At 50.8% G+C, this 26,523-nt stretch overlaps 1 protein-coding gene across 4 annotated transcripts in view; it reads left to right on the top strand.

Moving 5' to 3' along the window:
- The first annotated feature begins 17,989 nt into the window (after positions 1-17,989).
- SLC6A9 (solute carrier family 6 member 9) overlaps positions 17,990-26,523 on the top strand; it is a 31,798-nt gene continuing 23,264 nt past the window's right edge. Inside the window, exons 1-2 of one of the 4 annotated variants that reach the window (XM_082613630.1) lie at positions 17,990-18,230; positions 24,154-24,269. In XM_082613630.1, coding sequence (XP_082469756.1) covers positions 24,240-24,269 — 30 coding nt within the window. In that variant the 5' untranslated portion in view covers positions 17,990-18,230; positions 24,154-24,239. Of the gene's footprint in view, positions 18,231-24,153; positions 24,270-26,523 lie in introns of those variants that run through there. The other 3 variants (XM_082613629.1, XM_082613631.1, XM_082613632.1) reach the window with 3 other exon arrangements.

Raw genomic sequence — 26,523 nt, 5'->3', positions numbered from 1 at the left:
ACTGTCAATCTATTTTCATATTTAATTATCTGAAAGTTCTTGGTCAATGTTTCTGTACATACAATTAGCAGCTTTTTAGTACTTTCTGCATTAATTCTTATGAGGAGCATATGTCTTTCTATGATCATTTATTTAAGAATCTTTCCACAATCACAAGATCAAGAATTACATTTAACCATAAATTTTACTGGTTTTGTTGGCTTGATGCTGTCTGTGTTCAGCATATTATGCCTTCCTTGTATTTCAGCTAACTTTTTTCATTCATTTTTTTATTTGGCTGAAGGACTTTCTCTAATAGTTATTTTGGAGAGGATACATGGGCAGCATTTTCCCTTTTGGTCCACTTCCCACCTTTTTACCCCCTGATCTGTGTGGCCCCCTATCCCACCCCAAAGGCTGATCTTTCAGAATCGCATCAACAGTTCCTGCTTCCTAACAGTATCCAATGCAGGATTGCTTCCCTAATCCCTTCTCAGCAAAAGCCCAAACCCAAGTCTCCCTAACTGAGATGACCCCCAGGTTCCCTTGGGGAGCATTTTCCTTGGGGTGTATTTGCAGCAAGCCAAATACACCTAGCTTTGATTAACTACAGGTGTGTTCCTGGTTTTCTTTTGCTGGTGGATTTTGACATACTTCACAAATTCACTCCCCCTGAATCTATGGCTGAAGAAAAGAAAGCTGCACATTAAAAGCAGAGTATTATTATGCTCAAGCTGTGTCTAAACCCCATAAGCAAAGAGAATACAGCCAAATGACTTCTAAAAAAATTTTTTTAATTAAAAAAAAGTCAGATGGCAGCTGCCAAATCTTATGATTAATGATTTCTGGAACAGCCAAAATGAAGAGCACTCCCAACTATTACAGAAGAAGCATCTTGATTCTCCCCTATCTTACAACATGCTTATGAAAAACGGTATTTTCATGCTACACGGCAATATCAGCTAAATATAGCATAAGACTTAGGCTGCACCTGGCATAAGGATCTGACTCAGTAACATCACTCTTAATAACAGGCAGCTATACGATGTTTCCCATTTTATTGGCATATAATTTAGATACAGTAATGTGTACAAATCAATTTTAAATACATATACCCCATGTAATCTCCACCCAGATCAAGAATAGAATAAGTCCCGGGGCTTCCCTGGTGGCGCAGTGGTTGAGAGTCCGCCTGCCGATGCAGGGGACACGGGTTCGTGCCCCGGTCCGGGAAGATCCCACATGCCGCGGAGCGGCTGGGCCCGTGAGCCATGGCCGCTGAGCCTGCACGTCCGGAGCCTGTGCTCCTCAAGGGGAGAGGCCACAGCAGTGAGAGGCCCGCGTACCGCAAAAAAAAAAAAAAAAAAAAAAGGAATAGAATAAGTCCAGACTTCCAGAAGAGTCTCTCTTGTCTCCTGCAAATTAGTACCACTCCCATGGGTGACGTCTACCTGGCCTCTACCAGTGTTGATTAGTTGTGCCAGTTTTTGGTCAAAATTATGTGAGGCTCACCCCTGTGGCTATACTGTCCATACTGTGTTCCTTTTCTATTGCTGCACAATATTCCATTGTATGGACACATTACAATGTATTTATCCTTTCTACTGCTGATGGACATTTTGGTTGTTTCCAGAGTGGGTTATCATGAAGAATGTGGCTATGAATACACTCATCCATGCCTTCTGGTGGACAGAAGCACTCATTTCTATTGGGTATATACCCAGGAGTAGAATTGCTGGTCGGGAGTATATGAATATTTAGTTTTAGGAAATACTGTGGGAGTTTTCCAAAGCCCTCGTACCAGTTAACAGTTTCACAAACAATGTAAGTTTGTCCTGGTTTTTCCTCATCCTTGACATTAAGATATATGATTTTGAAAGGACTAAAAAATAAGGTGATCGTTTTTAAATTTGAGAGGTGTTTGTGTGTAGAAAGTAAAAGATGTCTGACTGCTTGTATATTTGATCTTTTAAAAAAACTTTTATTGGAGTATAGTTGATTTACAATGTTGTGTTAGTTTTGGTCTTAATAAAATAAAAATAATATCTCTGAATTTTGTCTTATGTTAGAGTTAAAAATATATTCAATTAAAATTTTGAACAAAAAATTATTTTATTATTTCTTTTTGGTGGAGAAAAAGACTGACAATACCAAGAATTGAAAAACATGTGAAGGGACTTCCCTGCTGGTCCAGTGGTAAAGAATCTGCCTTCCAACACAGGGGACGCAGGTTCGATCCCTGGTCGGGGAGCTAAGATCCCACATGCAGCGGGACGACTAAGCCCATGCACCACAACTACTAAGCCCGAGAGCTACAACTACTGGGCTCACACGCCTCAATGAGAGAGCCCGTGTGCCACAACTACAGAGTCCACGTGCTCTGGAGCCTGCGAGCCACAACTAGAGAAGAGAAGACCCGCATGCCACAACTAGAGAGAAGCCCGCACGCCGCAACAAAAAAAAGTTCTCTCATGCCACAACTAAGACCCAACACAGCCAAAAAAAAAGCATATGAAGTTTTTGTGACAATGGGTATTGGCAGTGGTGTGCTGATAACTATTTAACAACTGGCTCACTGAGAAAGAAACCCTGATTTGTAGAAGTTGCCAATTTCTGTGGGGTAAATACTTTTACCATGGCTGAACTCTCACACATTATTGGTAGGAGTGTAATTGGTACAACCACTTTATAAAATCATTTGATGATATCTCCTAAAGTTGAATATATGCATATGCTGGGAGACAGCAATCCCAATCCTAGGTATGTGCACCAAAATATTTGTATTATTTATAATAGTCAAAAACTGACAAACTAGAATGGATAAATTGTTGTGTATTCATGCAATGGGATACTAATACAGCAATCAAAACGAATAAGCTGCTACTACACATAACAACATGGATGAATCTCACAAATACAAAAAGAGTGTATACTGGGAATTCCCTGGCAGTCCACTGGTTAGGACTCTGTGTTTCCACTGCCGGCAGCCCAGATCCTATCCCTGGTTGGGGAACTAAGATCCTACAAGCTGCAAGGTGTGGCAAAAAAAAAAAAAAAAAAAAAAAAAAAAGAGCATATACTGTATAATTCTAACTATATAACATTCAAAAACAGGCAAAACGACTAGAAGTCAGATTAGTTGTTGCTTTGGGGAGGACAGAGAAGGTAGTGACTGGGAGCCATCTTTACTGGATAGTTATTATACAGACTGAATGTTTGTGTCCCCCAAAATTCATATGTCAAAGCCCTAACCCCCAATATGATGATATTATTGTTACCGCGTCCAAACTCATACTGCTCGCCACATGACAGGTGTCCCAAAGAACCACCTCACCACAGTTAGAATTCAGGCTTCTTTTATACTAAAAAAAGTAGGGGATGTGGCTGGTTGTTGCATACTTCTTGGTACTGGCCAGACCCCAGAGGGAATGTGATAATCCTTTGTTCTTGTAGCTGTCCACTCTAGGTCTGGTCACCATATTCCTGTAAATCTCCAACAAGACAAATGTTATTCTGATCTGCAACTTTTTATCTCTATATGAATGAAAATTGTTATACCTTTAATAGTCAAGCCTGGGAGGCAGAGCCTTGAAAAGGGGCTATTATGTGTATTTCAGGCTATAGGCAACATTCCTTTCCAAGGTGCAGAGCCAGCATGACTAAGCACAGGAAACAGAGCACAAAGGTTAGAGCTAAAGGAATAGGTCCAATATGGAGTCAGGTTTGTTCTCTGTTACACTATGAGGTGGGGCTTGGGGGAGGTAATTGGGTTTAGATGAGGTCATGAGGGTGAGGCCCCCATAATGGGATTAGTGACTCAATGAGAAGAAACCAAAAAGCTTAACCTCTCCATCTCTCTCTTTCCCTCCCTCCCTCCTTCCCTCCCCCTTCCTCCCTCCCTTCCTTCCTTCCTCCCCACCATGTGCAGACGCAGCAAAAAGGTGACTTTCTGCAAGCCAGGAAGCCAGGAAGAAGGCTCTCACCAAGAACTGAATCTGCCAGCACCTTGATCTTGGACATCTCAGCCTCCAGAAATGTGAGAAATAAATGTCTGAAGTTTGAGCCTCCCTGTGTATGGTATTTTGTTAGAGCAACATGAACAGACTAAAACGTTATGTTTGCACAGATGTGTTCAAGTTATAATGATGCATTAATGAGTGATTTCAATTAAATTTTATCAAACTAATGGATTATTTGCACACACAAAACTAAAAAATCTTAACATCATTGTCAGAATAAATCAACTTTTTCAATGTCTCTAATTCATAGATAAATCTTACTGTGTTCATAAATGAAACAAATTATACCTTGGTCAGTTAAACACATAAAGACAATTTTGCCAAGAGCAATTTAGGCTCATAATAAAGCAATTCATCCACTGGCTTAAGAGAAGCCATTCAAGCAAACAAAATATTTTCTAAATCCCCAGATACTAATTTTTAACCAACTAGCTCTAAATCCAATCATATCAAAGACAGTTTCTGGCTGGAAACAAAGAGTGTGTTACCTTCTCAGAAGGAGAAAAAATTAAATACACATTTAAAGACAAAAACATTCACCATTAGGAAGAAACTTCTAACTCATCTCCTCTTATATGCCCTTCCCCCCAAACCCTTCTATTTCCCCATCCTGGCAAAAACATCCCTTTATTTACTGTGGGTATACTATCTCTTGGTCCTTTACTTATTTGGTTTTTTTAATTTTTAATTTTTTAATAATGGCGTGGCACCACAGCACATTTTATTTTCTTGTTCGGGGTTAATCAAGGGAATCAGTGGAATTGGAGTATTTCTCAGTTTAACTGACATCCAGAATCCCCCCAGGCACACATCCAATTCTGTTTGGAAAGTTACTGGCTGTGCCTTCATATTTAAATCACCTTACTTAGTCTACATCAAGAGAGGGAAAAAGTTCCTATCTCCACAGCCTTTGCTTTTCTCACATTTTAAATAAAATCCTTGGGATATTGCCATCAGCTACTCCCACATCTTGTCTCTCTAACCATTTCCTGACTTCTGCATGGTGAAGTTAGGAGAAGCTACACAGCTCACAACACACACACACACACACACACACACACACACACACACAGTGTTTCTTATGGGCCTGTTTTCCAAACACTCTGGAGGCCAAACACCTGGTAAAAAAGTTTGCCTTGCCTTGGGTGGATTTAGCCTACGTTAATGTGCCACATCCAAAATCTGATATTATGTTAATTCACAAAGTGTCCACTAGAGGGGACTATAACCCCACCCGGACACCAATTTGTTGCAGAAACCACTCATGTTTCCACCTATTTCTTATACTAAGCACCTAAGAATGATTAGGTGATATGAATAAGGACATAAGTAGCACCCCTATCCATGCCCCCTAGTCTCTCGTCCCTGGCCCCAGGGCAAGATACTCTCACAATCCAGGCATTCTTTCCCTTAAGATGTATGTGACTGATGGCAGATGTATTATTTAGTAAAGTTGATTCGACTGTGCTGGGTCCCTGTCAATGCTCCAGGAAAAGTCAAAAGGTTGAGTCTGGTCTTGGGTCATCATCCAAACGTAAAGGATTTGTCAACAATGGCAGCCCCATCTCGGCACCAGGCTAGGTCCTATCTAGACCTAGTTCTCCTGCTCACCACCAAGGTCCCTTCCTCCCTCCTAGCCCACTCTTCACCCCAGGACCAGCTCTTATTGTTTTCTCTCCCCAAGAAAATCACAACCAATGTCTCATCAGCCCACTCAAGAAAATGGATGGCTTAATGCTATTAGCACAACTGCTTTATCTTAGAAAAACAAAAATGAGCAACTTTTTGTAATGAAAACGTTTCTGTGACTGCGTCTTGCTAATAAATACAACATTGCTTTTTATTGCACATTTTAAAATAAAACCCGACATATCTAAATATAAACATTCAAGATGGTGGTTATGGAGAGTGCATGTTTTTAAACCAGACTGCCTTGGATCAAATCCTGGGTTTGCAAGGTACCAGTAAGTCACTGAACCTCTGTGCACCAGTTTCCTTACCTGTTAAAAGAGGAAAGTAAAAGTTCTACTCCAAAGAGTTGTCATGAAGAATAGAAGAGTTAATCTATTTATGTGGTGTCCTGCAAAACACAGATGATCATATGACCCAGACTTAGCCAATCAGAGCCATTCTTTGGGATTTATAAGTACTTGTCTCTTCCTCTGAAATCGATGAGCCCACATGACATAATGAGACAGGCCAGGACCTGGGACCTGGGACTCTTTGCTGCAGTGCTTGCACCTGGACAAACGTCTCCTGGAGCAACAAAATACAAAGAAACTATAAGGGATGAAAACTAACTGTGTGCATGTGCAGTTGGGGCAAATTATGGACAACAAGATACAAAAAGACCAAAAACTCAACTGCCACTTCTGAAGAGCCCAGAGCAAAAGCAGGGTGTCAGGAGCAAAAACAGGGTACTACACATGCCCCCTGCACTCAACAATACCAAAGGGGTGGTTAAACAACTTAAGTCACCACTCCATCTGGAGCCCTGGACACACCCCTACCCTCAGCCCACATAAGGAACCAGCTCCCTCCCCCCTCGGGGAGTGAGCAAGGGAACGTGTCACTTATTTTCTCTCTCCCTTGCTGCAGCAGGGGCCCCGATAAAGTCTTGCCTGAATTTCTTGTCTGGCCTCTTAATTTCTGTTGATTAAGGAAGGCCAAGAACCCTGGTGGGTAACAGTATTACGGGAGCTGCTTTTGGCCATGTGTTGTCCTGAAATGGAAGAAGCCTGTCTGAAGCAGAAGCTGTAATGAGAAAGGGAGAGAACGTTTGAGTCCCTGAATCTAAACCTACTCTTGTTCTCTCCAGGCCTGAGTCAATAAACAGCACCTACTCTGTGCCAGGCACTATTCTAAACACTTTACAAGTGTCAGCTCAGCAATCCCAATAACCTCAGAAGGATACTGCCTGGGTACTCCATGTCAGACCTGAGAAAATTTGCCCAAGGTCGCAGAGGGCAAGAGCTGGGATTTCAACCTGAGCAGTTGGGCTTCAGAGTTCGTTCACTGCATTTGGGCCTGACGGTTCTTTATTGTGGGGGACCGGCCTGTGCACGTGGAATATGGAGCAGCATCCCCGGCCTCTACACGCTACATGCCAGTAGCATATCTTCCCTCACTTGTGACCATCAAAAGTGTCTCTAGGCACAGCCAAATGTCCCGGGACGGAAGGGGCAAATTGCCCCAGTTGAGAACCATTGCTGTCACTCTACTGCCTCCAAATTCATTTTGCATTGCTATCGTCGAGTCTCCCAGATCCTGTGTTAGCCACAACTCAGGGTCACCCAATCTGTGTGTCAAATACAAACAACCCAACGTCCCCCAAACCTGGGTCGCCCACAATGCATTGCCACTGAGACCGTGTTGTCTAAGACCTCATGTCACCTACCAGTCTGTGTCCCCAAGACTTCCTGTCACCCACAGTCCTGTCACTGAGATCTGTGTAACCCATTACCTAGTGGTGTCCATGCCCTGTGTCACCAACCAGAGATTCACGGAGTCAGGGCCGCAGAGCTCTTCACAGAGACAAGGCACAAAATACACGCGGAGACGGGGAAACCGAGACACAGAGGCAGGGAGGGGCAGAGAAGCCCACAGAAGCAGAGACTCACGGAGACAGGGACAGAGAGAGGCCCATCCCCCCAGGGCCACAGCTGGTTATGCTAAATATGTCTCTGGAGACCCATCAGGGCCCTTCCCCCCACCTCTGGATTAGACCTGGGGCGGGGGAGGCTAGAGTCTGAGGGTAAGGAGCTTAGACCCAGCGTGACAGCTAATCACCACACAAGGCCTCTGTCTAGGTCACCAAGCCCTGAGCAGCCCTCATCCCCACAGTCACTCCTCGACTCCTCCCCTCAGGTACTCCATTGACAAGATCTCATCCCTAATACATCACAGCCCAGGGGGGCGGAGGCAAGAGGTCAGACCCTCCCTGCCTCCCTTCCAGCTCTGCCACCAGAACGCCAGGAGGAGACGTTCGCCAGCATCTAGAGTGTTGGGGCGGTGGGGGGGTGGGACAGAGAGCTTGAATTTACCACTGGACTGTGTCGGGAAGGATCTTGTTGAGACCAGAGAAACATCCTTCCCTGAGTTGAGAGACATGGCGGGGAGCAGATGGTCCCTACTTGCCTGGATCCCCCAATCCACAGGGCCCCTGAACATGACCAAGATGAGAGGATCAGGCCTATGTTTTGAAGCCACAAAAGACTTTAAAGCAGCCCCACCCCACCCCCATCCTGGCCTGGCCTGGTTGCTATGGTGATGCCCCAGTTGCTCCAGAGGCAGCTGCTGGTCCTTGAAGTGGGGGCGGTGGGGGCAGTGGATCCTGAGCTGAAGCAGGTTGGGGTGAGAGGTCAGCACTGTCTGGGAACGTTCCTGACCGTGGCCGGGGGCTGAGAGCCCAGGGTTCCTCTCCATTCCTGCTTCTCTCAGCTCACACCCTGTCTCTACCCACTGCCCTCACCCTCCAGCTTCCACTTCCTCTGCTGCTCCCTGAAAGGGGCGGCCCTGGAGTCTGAATCCACCCATATTTCAACACCAGGAGAGGGGTTTTGGTGTGATGACTGATCAAAGGGCTCAGGTATGTAAGATCAGGTGAAGAGCTCAAGCATGTTGCCCCAGGTAAGGGCTCAGAGAGATGCCGGTGGAGAGGATGGGGGGTGGGGGTGGAGATGGGGGTGTGAAGGCTGTGCATAAAGCTTCTGGAAACAATCCAGGCAAGACATCAGTACTAGGGCTCAGACATGCCCTCAACATAACATGGGCTTCAGTGGGGTCTCAGGGGCAAGGATCCAAAGGTGGAGGCTCAGGCGAAGCTTAGGTACGGATCTGTGCTGTGCCTCCCTTCAGCGGTAACTTGTTACTAAGAACAATTATGAAAGTACTAACTTTTAGGCGAATAACGTTTTGAATGTATAAATTAAAAGGGGTTTAAGGTCACTTACATTCCTAAAGCCTTGTCCTAACCTTTCCAAGGTTGAGTTTCTTACCTATAAAATGAGAATCATAGTTTCTAGCCTGTAGAATCATTGTGAGGATTAAATGAGAAAATGAATATAAAGTTGTTAACACAGTACTCAACAAATAATGGCTTTTTAAAAAGTGTGCTTAGAGGGCTTCCCTGGTGGCGCAGTGGTTGGGAGTCCGCCTGCCGATACAGGGGACGTGGGTTCGTGCCCTGGTCCGGGGGGGGTGTCCCACATGCCGCGGAGCGGCTGGGCCTGTGAGCCGTGGCAGCTGGACCTGCGCGTCCGGAGCCTGTGCTCCGCAATGGGAGAGGCCACAACAGTGAGAGGCCCGTGTACCGCAAAAAAAAAAAGTGTGCTTAGAAACAGGAGAGACAGGATGAGCAGGTGCACCAGTAATTACAAAGAGCCTAGCCAGCCTGCTGGCCTGCGTCACTGGTCCTGGAAGCAGTAGCTACTGAGGGATCAATTTTTCTTCTCATGAAGGAAGACCAGGCTGTGTGGGGAGAAGGTGACAAGGTGCACATCCCACAAGGGAGAGAAAATGTCACCAATCACACTGAATATGCTGAAAATCTGTGGCTTATATGCATTGTGATGGAAGCAGTAAAATAAGCTTATTCTCCAATAGTATAATACATTAATAATAACAATTTAAAAAGTCTCCTTTTAAAAAACTGAGATATAATTAACATATAACTTTGGGTAAGTTTAAGATGGACCGCATATTAATTCAATACATTTATATATTGCAATGTGATCGCCATTGCAGCGTTAGCTAACACTTCTATCATGTCCCATAATTATTATTTCTTCTAGGGACAATTAAGATCTAGTTTCTTAGCAGGTTTTTAAATACAGTTTTGTCTTTTTTTTAAGTAAAACTCTAATTTAGCTGTTCTCAAACTTTTTGGTCTCAGGACCCTTTACACTTAAAAATAATTGAGGACCCAAAAGTTTTGTTTGAGTTTTATCTATTGACATTCATACTGATTCATATTGATCCTCATATCTGCTTCTGCTTTCAATCTGTTGCGTTAAATGGTTTTGGTTGAAAGATGTGAAGGAAACTCAGCCTCACAATGTATGTAGTTGGAAAAGAGAGAAGTCGTTTAATAGCCTTTTCAGTTTACTGTGGCTTTCCTCGTTGATACTACACCAAAACTCGACAGGTGTCGTTTCTTAAAGGTTAGTGACAGTGTGGAATCTGAAACTATATCAATGAACTGTTTATACTCTGTTATATTAAAGTCCATTGGTCTGTCTTGCATTTTGAATGGTTCTTTCATCCATGCATGATTCTGTAACATCATACCCTGGTCATTTGGAAAATATTGGTTCACTGAGTTATCAGATCTTCCAAATGTTGACACATTTCATTATACACACCAACCAGCAACCAACCAACCAACCAACAAAACAAAAATCCAAGAAACAAAAAAGCCCATACATTCATTAATGTCATTACCAATCTCATCAAACTTGGGAGGCTTTCAAACTCACTGTAGCAGACGGAAGTTTTCGAAATTCTAATTTTCACTTGAAAGCTCTAATTGTATCACTGGCCACAAACACTAATAGTTTCCTTCCCTTGGAGTGACAGGCTCATTTCATTCACTTTTGAGAAAATCATGCCAAATACCCAAGTCTGAATAACTTTTCTTGTCATGTGTTCTTTTAAGTGAAAGTAGTCATTCAGTGAGAAAAGTGACTTTTGGCTCACAACTCAAAATCTTTTTGAGTGCTTTTCCTGGAGATATCTATCATACTTCAGTATGCATACTTCTCCTTTGCCACACAAAATATTTAAAAGACATACTCAAGAGTTGAGATTTAGGGCTTCCCTGGTGGCGCAGTGGTTAAGAATCCGCCTGCCAGTGCAGGGGACAGGGGTTCAAGCCCTTGTCCGGGAAGATCCCACATGCCGCGGAGCAACTAAGCCCGTGCACCACAACTAAGCCCATGCACTACTGAGCCTGCACTCTAGAGCCTGCGAGCCACAACTACTGAGCCCACGTGCCACAACTACTGAGCCTGTGCTCTAGAGTCCATGAGCCACAACTACTGAAGCCCACACGCCTAGAGCCCATGCTCCGCAACAAGAGAAGCCACCTCAGTGAGAAGCCCGCGCAACACAAAGAAGAGTAGCCCCCGCTCACTGCAACTAGAGAAAGCCTGCACTCAGCAAAAAAGATCCAATGCAGCCAAAAATAAATAAAAAAATAAAATAAAAATAAATAAATTTTTTTTTAAAAAAGAGTTGCGATTTAATAAAATTAATAATTTTGTTGCTTTATCAACAGTGAAACCAGCCCTTTTTCTTTCTCTCTTTTTATTTTTGTACTGTGCATGCATAGTGGCAGAGAAAAATACAGAGACTGCTGGTACAGTTGGGAGCCACGCCTTGATTCCTACTTGGGTGCCACCAATTCTACCCACTGATGTTCTTGCATCATCAGCACAAAGATCAACCAAGTGAAAATGGCAAAGAACAATTTATTAGTATTATGAACAACGTTTTTGCCTTGTGGATCCCCTGGAAGGGTCTTGGAGACCCCCAGGGATTTGTCAACAGCACCCGGAGAATGAATAAGAACTGACACTCGAATTCAAATTAAAGAATTAGAATAGCCAGGGCCTCCCTGGTGGCGCAGTGGTTGAGAGTCCGCCTGCCGATGCAGGGGATGCGGGTTCATGCCCCGGTCTGGGAGGATCCCATATGCCGCGGAGCGGCTGGGCCCGTGAGCCATGGCCGCTGGGCCTGCGCATCCGGAGCCTGTGCTCCGCAACGGGGGAGGCCACAACAGTGAGAGGCCCGCGTACCGCAAAAAAAAAAAAAAAAAAAAAAAAAAAAAAAAAAGAATTAGAATAGCCATATTTACTTGACTTTTCTTTTCTTTTCTTTTTTTGCGGTACGCGGGCCTCTCACTGTGGTGGCCTCTCCCGTTGCGGAGCACAGGCTCCGGATGCGCAGGCTCAGCGGCCATGGCTCACGGGCCCAGCCGCTCCGCGGCATGTGGGATCCTCCCGGACCGGGGCACAAACCCGTGTCCCCTGCATCGGCAGGCGGACTCTCAACCACTGCGCCACCAGGGAAGCCCCTACTTTTCTTTTTAAATGATTTTTTTTTTGGAGTTATCACTCAAAGGTTTATAAAATGCTCTCACAAATATCCTATGGAAAAAATGAAAGCTAGCTCCATTTGTGGTACTATTTGCTTTACTTCCTCCAAAAAAAGTCAGGGAGAGGGGAGGATTAAGAACCGGGAGGCCCATGGGAGTGTATCAAGCATGTGAAGCCATCCATCATGTGTGTCATGGTGAGCAGATACAATCCTGGGACCGCAAAAGCGAGTGGTGCTGGGAACTCAGGGCCCTCGGTCACCTTCCCCCACACAGTCTCTCTAGCTAGCCACACACCCGTCCACAACAGTCTTTCTCCCTCTCTCTCTCTCTCACACACACACACACACACACACACGGAGCTAGACTTTGCCATGGCTAATCTCACACGGCATAAATGACGAGCCTAACCATGGTTACGCTCACACAATAAGATCATACGGCCACACTAAAGCCACACAAAAAGTCCCCATAGTCAAACACCCAACCTCATTGTGCTCAAAACCAAGTCACACGATTTTGTATTCACAGTTGAAGAATTTCAATGAGCACACACCCAATCATAGTTGCACTCAGATTGTCAGTACGGCACATAAACACCGACTGGGTCACCATGTGACCTTGTGTGCATACTGTTCGCAAGGTGAGAGCATAGGTTGTAGAGACCAGCCAACCTGGGTTCAGGTTCAGGTTCTACCACTTTTTAGTTCTTTCACTTTGGGCAAATTATTTAACCTGCCTGAGCCTTAGTTCTAGAAAATGGAGATAATCTCTACCTTGTAAACATGATGTGAGGAAGACATAAAATAACCAGACAAGGGACAGCACCTTGTCTGGCCAGATGTGCCCTAGGGATAGGGCTGTAACTGCCATGTATGGCTTTTGTCACCAGAGGGCACCAGGGTTCCAAGATGTCAGTGGGGGGCGCCGGAAGAAACCCTGCCAGAAGGTCCAGGATTCCAGGGGAGTCTGGAGGCAAGCGCAGACTGGGAAGGTGTGGGGCTGGGGCTGGGGATGGGCCTGCACAGATTCTGTAAACCCCAGCAAGGTCTAGGCCAGCCAGGTGTGCTGCTGGGCCAAATGGGTACCTCGTAGGTAGGACCCTGATCTCACCTAGGAAGGAGGATAAGCACCTACTAGGTACCAGGCCCTCTTCTGTGCCCACTTCACCCGTATTTAATCCTCACAACAACACTATGATTGATGGTCACACTGATACTTCCTGTTGAGGAATTTTGAGGAAACCGAGGTTCCACTTTACCTGGCTATTAAGTGGAAGACCTGGGATAAGGATGCAGGCAGCCATCGCCCTCCCAGGGACCCCTCCCACCCCCTTCCTGGGGCTCTGCCAGGGTTCCCTGACCCCGGCTGTCTGCCCTGGAGCTCAGCCAGCCCCAAATGACCCTTTTCCCTCTTCCAGCCTGCTCCCTGCCTGCTCCCTGAGCTAGCCCACGGTAAGAGGCTTATCAGACACATGGGGGAAACTGATAAGGCAGGGTCCCCAGTACAGCCTTATCCATCCTCAGCTGCTGGGAGTTGTGGGGTGCTGCCAGCAGGTGGAGCCCCACCCACTCGGGCTGCCATACACCACCCATGCGTGAGGGGCCCTGTGTCACGCCCCATACTGTCCTAACTCCCTATGATGTCATCATTTGTAGTCACATCATGGCTTTGTCCCTCCTTCAAGTCTGAAGGGGTTACTCAGACAGGAGGAGTGGAGTCAGACAGGAGCCTTACCCAGGCTCCAGGTCAGCAAGCCGGGTTGGGCTGGACTGGGAAGACGGGGTGGTGTCACAGAATCCTCCCCAGGGTGGATGGCTATTTTTGGTGTTGGCTGCTCCACTTATAGCCACTCCTCCCAATCTAAAGAGGCTCTGGGTCCAGCGGGGGCAGGGGCAGTGGGAGGAATCTCCCGTCCCTCTGCAGGGCGGCTCTGGGTGTCAGCCTCTAGCTCTGAATCAGCCCCCTGCTCCCCACAGGGAGGCCCGATCCTGGGGAAGAGGGGGCTTTACATCTCCTCAGCAGTGAGGCAGGGAGGGATCATAAGGATGGCCAGATGGATGGACAGAGTCAGACCCGCTGTGACAGTCAGATATGTCAACTTGCTGACAGTCTGTGCTCACGGCCTCACATCCACATTATCACACGCCAGCAGCCATTCATTCTCACAGCCAAGCCTGTGGCCACACATGGGTCACAGACAGAGATGTGTTGCCCCACATGGGCAGGTGACATAGGCACATGGTCGCACATCCCATACAGGAGAGCAGGAACTCCTGTTCTCTCAGGACTGAGTTCCTAGAAATCAGCACAGTTCCCAGCACAGTGTAGATGTACATTCATACGTGGTGAGTAAGTGGACGGACGTGCAAACACAGGTCATGTGACCGGGGTGGGGAGGGACTGGAGGAAAAGCTGCCAGTCTCCATCCCTCCTCAGGACAGGATGGGATCATCAAGCTGCTTCCAGCACCACCCCAGGCCCCAGCTTCCATGATGGCCACTCCTAAGGCAATGTCAGTCACTGAAGGGACCTGGGTCATCAGAGCCACCGCTCCCTCCCCTCCAGATTCCTTTCCAGTGAATTGGGACACTGGCACTTTGAGAGTTGGATGTTAGGAACATCCGTGGTCTAGACATTAGGTGCCCTGGGCATTAGGGGGCTCTGGGTGCTGGAACTCTGGGTTTGGGGTTCTCTGCAGTGTTGGCAGCCCTGGCACCCTTGGCATTGGGAATTCTGGATTTTGGGAGGTCTAAGGTATTTAGGAATTTGGACATTGAATGCTCTGGACATCAGGGCTGTACCCCAGACAGGCCAAAGTCAATGTTTCCAGTCTGTATGCCTAATTTTACCTGCAGCTGCTGAGGTCCAGCCTGGAACCCTGCTCTGATTCCTGTAATTGGCTCATGCTGCCCCCTGAACCAGGGCCAGAGAAAGCACAACAGGATGGCCTGAAGGGCACATGAAGCCCCAGAGACAGCTCTTGGATCTGGAACCAACCTAGCTTGCTCCCTTGCATTGGGACAGGGCAGGGAAGGTGCCAGGCACTGACCACTAGGCTCCAAGTTCAAGGGAGGAAGAATCTGAGAGCAGAGCCCAGGTGGGCTTCTGCAGCTCCTGAGGCTGGGGCTCCAAGCCTGGTCAGGCCAGGCTGTAACTCAAAGCAATGTCCACCTTCCCCCAACTTCTCAGCAGGGTCCCTCAGCACCCCTCCACCAAGGTGGCCAGTGCTGCCAGCTCCTACAGTGCCTTCTAGAAGTGGCCCACGTCTGCCCTTATCCCTAATCCCACCAGACATACACCTAAGCACACTCCCTGTGGCTCAACAGAGGCCTTGCTCCTGCAGGCTGATGACGATAAGTGACACCAGTCAGCACCAGGGTATCTGACGCTGGGCCCAGCCCTCCCAGGAAATTGCACTGCAACTAGATGCTCCTGAGACACGCCTTAGCCCACAGTGGGTGGGCCCCGGCTGCTGCCTGTCCTCTTACTGCCCTGCCCCAGGAAGAAGCAAGCCAGCGAGATGTCTGACTCCATCAGTCCTTCTCTCTGTCCTCTGGCCTGAGCCCCCTACTCTCCTCACAGTGGCCCAGGCTGGCCATGCCCTTCCCAACCTGTGGGCCAGTGGCCCAGGGCGGGGAGCTCACGGGAGGGGATGAAGGCCATCCCAGCTCTGACCTGGACTAGGCCCAAACCTGCCTCCCTTGGGGCCTCATTCTGGTTGGAAAAAAACAGTCGCTTCAGTCCCTGACTCGTGGAGACGGTTTTTCAAACCAGAATCTTTCTCACAAGCTTTTCCTCAGGATTCAACTCACTGTGTAGCTGCCTGAAGCCCTTTCTAGATCAAGATGTGTAAAATACACACATCTATCAATCTCTCTATATGTATGCAGATATGATTTGTGTTATGTCATCTGTCTAGCAAAACCCATGTGGGCAATATCTCCAACTTTCCCAAACACCCCCAGGGAAGATCTCTTTCCCTCACCCCATGGGCTAAAGTGTGAGGCTGCCTCCCTGCCCCCAGATTAATCCCAAATGCTCTTTCTCCCTGATAGAGCCTCAGAGGGCTGAACCCTGAGCACCCCTCCCCCTCTCTTCTTTCACCCCACCCCACCCCACCACCAGCCCCAGGTTCTGAGAGCCTCCTCAGGGTCTGGCTGTGAGCATCCTGAGCCTCCCTCCCTTCATATGGAGTCCTTAGGGTGAGGTGGCCAGGTCGATCCCAGAAGCTCCACTGACCCTCAGTGCCCTCTTCTCAGGGCCCCTTCACCCCCAGTCTACTGCTTCAAGGGAAAAGGAGGCCACTGTCCCACTCTTCCTTGTCCCCACTCCACTCCATGGGGGATCTTTCAACAGCCTCCATCCTGCCTTTCCTGCGTGGTGGCCCTTTTTGACAAGCCCCAGGGGGAGGGAGGGAGGGAGGGAGAGACCAGCCACAGACTTTATGTCCTAGCAGGACAGGCGAGGGGGTGGGGCCTGGATCACAGGAGCCCAGCCCCCAGAGTTGCACACACAAACACACACCACTACACAGAGCTGCTGCAGTACACACAGTCACTCACAAACACAGATCCACCTACTCAAGTCCACAGGAGCAGGGGGGCACAGGAGCAACAGACTGCTCAGGAAGAGGCCACACATACACATAAGACACCTGTAATCCGTTCATAGGAGAATATAAATCACAAACATGCTGTACCTGCTAGGTTTGGGGACAGAGTAAAAATGAAAATAAACTTGCTGACAAGAATAATGTCTCCAGATCTTCCCAGATCTGATCAAGTCTCTACTGTGAATAGGTTATAAGTTCTGAGTTGGTAGGGCCCTGGAGAAGCCTGGTGGAATGGACTGTGTGTGGCCTGAGAGCACTCCTTGGCAGGAAGTATCTGTGCCTGATACCTGCTATCTTGTTCAGTGCCTCTGATTGTAAATTAATAAAGTGGAATCTCACTTGTCAATTGATCTTGTGCAAGTTTGGCATATGTGAATCAGCTTCTTGGAGGCTGACTATCCCCAGGGAACAAATAAAACTGGTTTCCTGGCCAGACAACAGTGAGGACAGACTCAGGGTGCTGAGAAGAGACTGGTCCCCTTCCTGAGCAGATGCTGGGGGCAACAACTGTTCCCTGACAGCCAATACTAACCGGCCCTTCTCCTTGAAAGCTGGTGGCTCTCAAGGTAAGCAATTGTGGGAGCCCCTTTCTACCAACTGCCAAGCCTTGCTGCTCAGGGGCAGCCTGGAGCAATGTATTTTGTCTATTTTGCAGGAAGGAAACTGAGGCTCAGCAAAGCTCCCTTTGGCAAAGTCTCCATTAGCTGGAACTGGAACCCAGGTATGTCTCCCCAGGGAGAGAAGAGGGGGCCCAGGTTGGCGACTGCAGCACTTGTAACACAATGGCCAATGTAGGGTTGACCAAACCAGTGGTCAAAGGAGGGTCCATGGAGAAAGGACCCCCAGCCCTCCAGTTCCAAGGAGTAGGACCCAGGCCTTACCCAGCTGTGCCCACAGTCCCTAGCGGCACTGCTCAAAGGGAATGGAATTTGCTCTGACTTCTCTCTAGGGGGAACGCAGGCGCAGAAGGCCGGGGGCCTGGCAGGCTAACTCCAGCTCCAGCCCCCCAAGTGCCCCAGGCGTTCTGGCTCCATTCCAGCCTAGCCCGGAGGGGACATCTGCTTCCTCCAAGGGCCCCAGCTGAAGGGCAGCAAGGCAGGGGCGGAGAAGGGGGCTCCTTTGCGGAGCCCACTCCCAGGGGTTCGTGGGGATCAATCATCTGAAAGCAGGAGCAACTTGTAATTTTATTCCCTGGGAGGAGGAGCCTGAGAAGTCGTCCGGGGGTGGGGATGAGATGGGGGGGGGGGCGCAGGGAGGCCAGGGGAGCTGTTCAGAGAGGGGAGGGACTTGGCTAGATCTCCCAAGCCTTCTCCACTCTCCAAACTTTCACCAAACTCTTGGCCCCCGCCTCCCTGAAACCAAAACACAACAAGCTCAGGAGGAGCGGCGAGCGGCGCGGCGGGGCGGGCGGACTCGCGGCGGCACTGAGCCTCAGGAGGCTGATGCAACTTTCCCTTTAAGAAAGCCACCTGGGCGCACCGCGGTGCGGACCCGGCAAGCCTGGGCCGGGGGCTGCAGCATGGTAAGGAGCCTGGGGGAAGGGGGCGCTGCCGCCCGCGCCTCTGTCTGTCCCGCCGTCGGTCTGGGTGTTTGGTGGCTACGCGGGGCTGAGCCCCAGGACCAGCGGGCGGGCGAGCGTGCGTGTGTGTGTGTGTGTGTGTGTGTGTGTGTGTGTGATCGCGCATGCATGCGGGCATCTGGGGGTAAGAGTGTGGGTGCACGTACAGGGATGTCTGTCTCGTCGGAAAGGTCGGGGTAGGTGCGTGCGTCTGGGTGTCACCGCTGTCACCAAGGAGCTGAAGCGGGAGGGAACGCGGCGCGGGGCGGGGGGCGCTCCTGGAGGAGGGGGAGCTGCGTGCCGACGCCGGTTCGGTCCGGGGCTGCGGGAGCGGGGCTGTGCCGGCAGCGCCGGAACCAGAGCTTCTGTCTGAGGCGCCAGTGGGTCGGCGCGCCTGGGGCCTGCGGGCGCCGGGAACCGGTGGGCCGGGTGTCTGCGCCCCTCGTGCGGGCTCCTGCTCTCCATCTCCCTGCCGGCCGCTGGCCGGCCAAGCTGCCTATCTGGCCCCTCCAGCCGGCCTGCCTCACTATCTGCCCGCCCACTCGGCGGCCGGTTGAGGGTTCCCGCGCGCCAGCAGATCCTGGGAAGCCGCGCCAGGGAGTCTCGGTGCCCTCGGGCTGTTGTCCTCGGCTCCCGGCCACGGCTTTGGGAAGGGGCTACGGCCGCGTTGTTCTTTGGGGGTTGTAACCCGCGCCCTCCCCAGCCCAACCTTCATTCCCGGTGCGCGTAGGGCGGGCCCAGGCGGCCGCAGGTGAGGGCAGGGGCCTAGCAGCCTGGGGCGCCCACTCCCAGCCGGCGCCCCGCACCCCGCAGCCACGGCCCGCGGGAGCAGGTGGCGGGGCCGGGGCCGGGGCCGGGGCCGGGCGGGAGGGGGCTTTCCCGGAGGGCCGGGAGGGGCCTGAGCCGGCTCGGGGGCGGGGCAAGGGGCGGGGACCTGGGCGCCCGGGTACTTTTCCACGGCAGGGACCGGGGGCGGGGCTGCCGCCTCCACACCAGCTGAGAGGCCCACACGTGGCGGCTGATGTAACGCCCACCCCCGACACCTCGCACCCCGATTAAGGCGGACGCGCCCCGCTTCGAGGAATCTGGGCGCTCCAGGCGGTGCTACAGCTCCGAAAGCGACCTCGCCTCTTCCTGCCGTTCCAGGGCCTCTTCTCAGCCTGCCGGCTGTTTCTTAAAGGAGCCGCGCCCCCTTTCGGGTCTGTACTCCGCAGGCCGCGCCCCCTCGCTGGTCACTCTTAAAGGAGCCGCGTCCTCAGCTCTCTGACAGCTCCCGCACAAAGCCTAGGTCTGTTTCTTTGCCGAAACAAGCCTGATGCTGCGGCCGCTAGAAGATAAAGGCTGGCGAGCGAGGAGTGGAGAAGGAGAGAAGGACCTGAGAGGTTAAAGAACCCCAAAGTGAGGGAGCGTCAGAAGATTGGAGGATAGTGGGTGAGGGGACTGGTTCTAGGAAGGGACTAAAGAGCGACACTGAGCATGCCCAAATGTTTCCAAGGACCGCAGAGAAAACGCCCCCTTACTCGGCCTACACTGCGACTGAGGCTCAGTGCCCAGCTCTGGGGACACAGAAGTATCACACCTCTGCCCTGGATGATCTCTCCAGCTGGTGGGGAAGGCAGATTGGGACACAAGTAACCATGCCACAGCGGCTACGTGTGAGGAGCATATTAATCAGATGTACACAGCGTGCTTTGGGGGTAACCGGGAGTAGCATTTTAAAGATTGACTGCAAATGGGAGGAGAAAGGAAGCCTTCTTGACGATAATGACATTGGGACAGGTTTTGAAGACGGGTGGGGGTATATACAGATAGATATGGGGACAAGGGTGCTCAAGGAAGAGGGAACTGCCTAAGCAAAGTCATGAAGACAAGAACCCTCTGGGGATGCTGAATAGTCCCACGTGGCCGCAGGTGGCCGCCAGTGGCTGCAGGTAGCTGACCTTGAATCTAGGCAGAACTAGGGCCCTCCCCCACTCTCACAGCCCCTCCACTTCCTCCGTCACAGTGAATGGAGATTATGTTTCCTCCACTGTCTCTCCTAAACTGTGAGGTCCTTGAAGGCCAGGAAAGAACCTGTCACCTTTCCATCCCCAGCGAGGACTCCAGGGCTTGGCCCAGATGGACCCTTAAAATTGATTGACCTGACAGTCCTGTTTGGAGGAAAGGAAGACTGAGCAATGAGACAGTAAAGGTGGGCTGGGTCCTATGACTACCCTCTCCCCATGCTCCCTTGGGTGGCTGACAGGCAACTCGAACCCAGCTCATCCTCTCCCCACTCCAAACCTGCAGCATCCCCAGCGTTCCTGTCTCTGGGACTAGCACAGGCTTCTTCCTATTATACCAACAGAAACCAGAGACCTCTCCTTATCCCTCACCCCCTAAGTCCAATTCACCACCAAGTCTCCTACCAAATTTAGGTTCTTTATTTTTCTCAAATCTCTGTACCTCTCCCCACCCCAGCATCACCTTCCTGAGCCAAGCCCCCTCATCCCTGGCCTGGCCTATTCCTAATTGATTTCCTCTCCTCCCCTCTCCTGTCCCTCCAGTCCTTTCTCCACAGTAATCTGGGGTGATGTTTTCAAAATGCACGTTCCACCAATTGCTCCTCCTCGCAGTTACAACTCTGCTTTAAAGACTTCAGTAGCTGCCATTGCCCTCAGGATAAAGACCAAAACCGAGGCCCCAAAGACCCCGAACCTGCTTCTCTCTCCACCTCTGTCTTTGGCCACTTTCTCCCTCACTCTCTGAGCCTCAGCCTCACGGTCTTTGCATATAGTATTTCATTTGCTTGAATCTCTCTTCCTCTTCTCTGCTCACTGTTGCCGAATCATCCCCCTCTGACTCTTAAACATCACTTCCTCGGGAAAGTCCTCTGTAACTCTCAGACAAGGCCAGGCCCCCCTGGTGTAGATTTTCGTAAAGAAGATCTTTCACTTTCGCACCCTTTATTGTAGGCTTTAATTATACACATTTGAGTCACCAGTTTCATTCATTTCCCCACCAGCCTGTAAGCTGCAGGAGGGCAGAGACTGAAGAGTTCTTGGTGCCCAGCACAGATCTGGCCCAGAGCAAGCCCGAAATAAATATTTGCGGAGTAAATGAATTGAAATGTGGCCAGCCCTAAATGCCTGCTGAACAATTTAGGCCATATCCTGTTGCCTGTGGAAAACTGTTGGAGGGAATCAGGGCTTCAGGACTTTGGGAATATTAATGGATTGGAGGGGAGGAAAAAGTGGAGGACTTGTAGAGTCAAAAATTAAGCACAAACTTCAGAATGTACAAAGGAAGTATGATTAGCCCCGTCTTCCAGATTGAGAAAACTGAAGCTCAGAGAGGTTAAGTAACTTGCTTGAAGTCACATACCTAGTGAGTGGCAGAGCCAGTTCCTCCTTCCAGGTCCCAGAGTCCAAGCTCTATCACAAGCTAACCTGACTCTGACCCACGTGGCACAGATGGAGAGCTTGTCAATAGTGGCCCATATATGGGTTAGGGGCAGGCCTGGTGCCTGGGTAATGTGGATGCCCAACCCCTAGAAGAGGGCCTGGCCTATCGTAGGCATTCAGGTGGTACTTTTTGAATGGATGGATGGGGCCTTTTAACAGAAATGGCAGAAGCAGGAGAAGCAGCAAAGCTTTACACCCAACTCATTGTCCTGGAAGCAGCCCCCAAGCAATCTTTTCTCCACTAATCTGTCAGCACCCTGACCACAAGGGCTGTATTTGCAGTGCTTAGGGATAACACCCTGGAACTTAGGTTCCAGGATGGAGTGTCCTCAGTTTACTCACCTGACCAGAGGGCGTAATGCCCAACCAGTGAGGTGGCTCTTAATAAATAATGCCGTCTGCTGTCATTACTGTCATCATTGTCATTATTATCATCATTGTCATTATTATCTGTTAGCTGAAGAGGGACAGCTTTGAGGACAGCAAATCTAGAGTGTACAGCTAGGAGGCAGGGGTGTGATAAGCGAAGACAAGGGTATGATCTTCTAAGGGAGCACACCCCCTGTTCTGACTGCCCCCATAAGACCAAAGCCACAAGCAGGGACCTGTTTAGGGAACAGTGAGAGGCAGGAAGGCCGGCCTGGGCGACTAACCAAAGGGAAATGGTCACAAGTCACATCCCTACCTGGCTCTGCCCTGGGGAGAAGGTTATGCAGGGCACCTGGTGGCCAGGACAAAGGCCTAAGGTAGCCAAGGGCTGGTTTGCATAGGCAAAGAAGAGCTTCTTCCTTCTCTTTTCTAGCCTTCCAGTGGCTTCCTGGGCCTGTGGGTGGGAAGTGGCCCTTGAAGGTGGCTGTAGGCGGGGCAGAGTGGCACAAAACAGCCTTTGGAGTAGAGTGACTCCTTGAGAGGACCCAGAGAAGGCCCCAGTCCTTCCTAGGACCAGGCCCTATGGAGCGTGAATGTCCTTGTGCATCTGACCCCGCGTTTTCCTCCCATAAGAGAATTCTTTGAGACTCCCTGAAGGTTGATTCCACTCCTGTGACCTGTCAAAAACTCCCCGCTCTTCCGTCTGCGTCCATCCAGCATTGAACCTGCAGACACCAGCAGCTTCATGGCCGCCCCTCCCGTCTCTCTGCCCCTCCTGCTCACCAGCCCCACCTCGCCTCTCAGAGGCTTCCTACAGAGATCTCTCCCGCTGACCTGGCCCCTCATTCCAAGGCCTCAGCCTTACCCATTTCCCTTCAACTCTATTCCACCAACACTCCCCGCAAGCTGAGCACCGCACCAGGTGCTGGGCACAGAGGGGTAGATGAAACATCCAACCCCTCAGGGAACTGTCCAACCAACCCATGGTTGACAGACGTAAGCAAATGAGTTGATAAGGACACTGGTAGAAGTCTGCACAAAACACAAAAGAGGAGACAGGGGCTTCCCTGGTGGCTCAGTGGTTAAGAATCTGCCTGCCAATGCAGGGGACACGGGTTCGAGCCCTGATCCGGGAAGATCCGACATGCCGCAGAGCAGCTAAGCCCGTGCACCACAACTGCTGAGCCTGCACTCTGGAGCCCGCGAGCCACAACTACTGAAGCCCATGTGCCTAGAGCCCGTGCTCTGCAACAAGAGAAGCCACCACAGTGAGAAGCCCGTGCACTGCAACGAAGACCCAATGCAACCAAAAATAAATAAATAAATTAAAAAAAAAAAAAAAAGAGGAGACAGTTTATTCACTCTGGGGTGGAGTGGGGGCAGTGTCAGGAAAAGCTACAGAGGAGAGGTGACACTTAAGCAGGCTCCTAAAGGATTTGTAGAATTTCACCTGGTGAACAGGAGGGAAGGTGTCTGGCAGGGGCCAGCCTGAGCATGGGCATGGCAGCGTTGTGCCCGCACATGCTGTGTTTGGTGTGCCTAGAGCTTCTGGTCCAAGTTAGTGACATAACAACGAGCCCGCTGCCTGGAGCCCAAGCTGAGTGGCACCAGGATAGGGAAGGACCATCCTGGATGCCTGGCTGGGGTGAGGTTGGGGAGCATGTGCTGATCCACGTTGACTCCCCGTCAGGGGAAAGGTTGAAGCCATTCACACAGATGATGAAGGTATTGGACCCTGTCCCAGTTCTGTGTTCATTTTTTAGCTTTTATGGAATTGGGCATCTGGAGAGTCAAAAGTAGACCTTTGCCCATTGGGACAGGAAGTCTGGAGACCAAGGGATCCAGGGGAAGGTTTGGGAGAAGAGTGAGGTAGGAACTGGATTGAGGGTCATCCAGAAATGAGCAGGACAGGAAATCGTATGGCAGGGGTTGGGCCAGGGTGGGAGGCAAGAGAGGGCCTGCCAGCTGGTGGTCTGGGCCCTGCACTACCTGTTCTGAAGAGCCCTGAGGGCCACACATGTCCTGCCCTGCCTTCCTGGGCCAAATCCTCAGTGCATTCTCTGCTCTCTCCACAGCTCTTGAGGCCTGTGCTCTGAAAGGTGCTAGAAACAGAGCCTGTGAGTGTGGTCCGGGACTCCAGAGCCCCTAACCCACCGCCACCATGGTAGGAAAAGGTGCCAAAGCGATGCTGGTGAGTACAGGGACCAGACTGCAGGGAGGAGGGGGTCATGAGCACCATCCCCACTGGGGCCTGCTGTCAGCTGCTGGCCCTGACAGGAGGGCCTAGGAGGCTCCGTGGGGCCCCGAGTCTGGCACTATCAGGGCTCCTGAGTGCTAGGGCTGTCCCAGGCCCAGGTGGGCAGCCCCTCACCTAGCAGGTTAGATGCTGCCATGGCTCTGAGCCCATAGCAGTGCAGATTCCACCACAGAGCCCGAAAGGCATGCTAGGAGGCACGAGGCACACTCCCCACCCTCATCATAAGATACCCTAGAGAGAAGGCTGCAGTCAGTCCTGCTGGGAGGGCTGTCCTGTGGCTGACACCCAGGCACCCCCAACGCTGTGCTCTGCCTGCCGTGGGGAGCATTCAGCATGTGCTGATCAAGGGGTCCTCAGAGCCTGTCTGATTTTTTTCTTCTTCCACTCTGAAAAGTAACAGAGCATTTCATTTCGAATCGTCTCCTGAGGCCTCCTCAGAAAACCTCCCTCTCCCCGTTCCCCAAGCCACAGCTCTTCACAGCTCACTGCCTCAGAGCACAGGAGAGGTGGTGAGAAGCGGTGGGCAAGAGCAGGGCCGGCTCACTGATGGACGGAACAGGCCAGCCCTGGAATCGGGAACCAGGAAAATACCCCAGGGGCAGTGGTTGTATTCCTTCTCTTGGGATCTTGCCTCAGGAACCAGTGACACTGGGCATCTGTCAGGGGAGGAAGCCAGTGACTGAGCACGGCCCCTCCCATGGCTCCTCCCTTCTCCACATGGATTCTCCCGTTGCTGTTCACATTCAGTGAAAGACTGATTGGCCCAGGGTCTCTGCCGAGCCCTCCCCAAACAAGCCCTGTCCCTCACCAGGGATTTGATTTCTGGGACTCAAGTACTTGGTCCAAAGGAATGGTCTGGGGGAGGGAGCTGGACAGTCATGCTCCAGGCTCAGGACCCTCTATCCTGTCCTGTTCTGAACTTCCAGCATCCAGCCCCTCAGACCTGCTCTGGTCTGGCCCCCTCCTGACTGGAACAAGTCTGAATGCACTAAGCTTCTCAAAGTATTCCTCAGCCAACCTGAACTCTGAGTGCTCAGATGTGGGCAGAGCTGGAGGTCTCCTGACCTGAATACTTGCTAGGGGGTGGATGCTGTGATAGAATCAAAAATGGCCTCACCCTTCCCGGAAGTGCTGGAATTGCCATGGGCCTGTTGCAGGAAGTGGGCTGTGGCCCTGCCCCTCCCTACATGGAGATTCTGTGTCCCATGAAACTTAAGAAACCCTCCGACTACTCTGTACCACTCAGTACTGGCTGCTCTACCTTCTCTGGAGTGACCCTCAAAGGACTGGGGCAGGGAGGCAGGAGAGATGTGGAACCCACGTGGGCAACATAGGGAGCATGAATCACAAGGTCCCAGAATCCCTGCCGGAACTGAGCTTCCCGGACCCTGGGCTCTGCCGGCCAGCAGGCCAGCCCGTCTGTGGAAGGGAATGTTGCCTTGGGACGCTTGTTCCCAGCACTAGGATGTGCCTAAAGATAGCTGGGGCTCGATTTCCTCCGTCCCCTCTGACCTTTGACTTCTGCCCGCCACTGCTGCGTCTGAGGCTCCATAGCATGTCCCCTGGGCACCCCCAGTGGTTGCTCGAGATTCTATTCCTGCTTCTTTCTCAGTTCTGCTTATGACCTTGGGCTCCGCTATTCTCGGGACCCAGTTTGGAACCAGTTCCGCCTCCATTCAGTGCTTGTCTCTAGGATACAGCCTCTGAGGAGCGCCATCTCTCCTAGCTAACCTAGGCAGCTGCGCCTGGACTTTATTAGGTGCCTGTGGTCCCCTAAGGGCAAGTGACTGAGGATGCTCCTTCTCTGGATGCCATGGTGGGGCAGAACAGAGGGTCTTGAGGGCCATGCATGTAAGCCAGTGGCACTTGGACCGTCCCAGGTCTGTGGCTTCTGTTGCCGTTTGTGCCCGCCCTGGTAGGCTGGGAGTAGGCAGCTGACCCCTGCCATGGGGTCCTCACTTCCATCCCCCTTTGCCCCAGGTTTGGGTATGAGGACAGGGGTCCCCTGGGTCTCTTCAGTGTCCACCCTATGTCATCCTTAGAGCTTCTGCTGGGCTCTTCATGTGGCAGGTGCCCCGTGGAGGGTGAGCCACTTCCCAGCACGTGCCCAGACCCACATGCCTGCCGCACGTGTCCCTCCCCCCGTTCCCAGCCCAGATGGTCTCTGCCAGGCCAGCTCAGCTGCCTC

This window comes from Mesoplodon mirus (genome assembly GCF_964341445.2).
Source record: "Mesoplodon mirus genome assembly, chromosome: 3".
Classification (NCBI taxonomy): Eukaryota; Metazoa; Chordata; class Mammalia; order Artiodactyla; family Ziphiidae; genus Mesoplodon; species Mesoplodon mirus.
The sequence above is the reverse complement of the archived record's forward strand: the minus strand, read 5'-3'. Positions and strand labels throughout refer to the sequence as shown.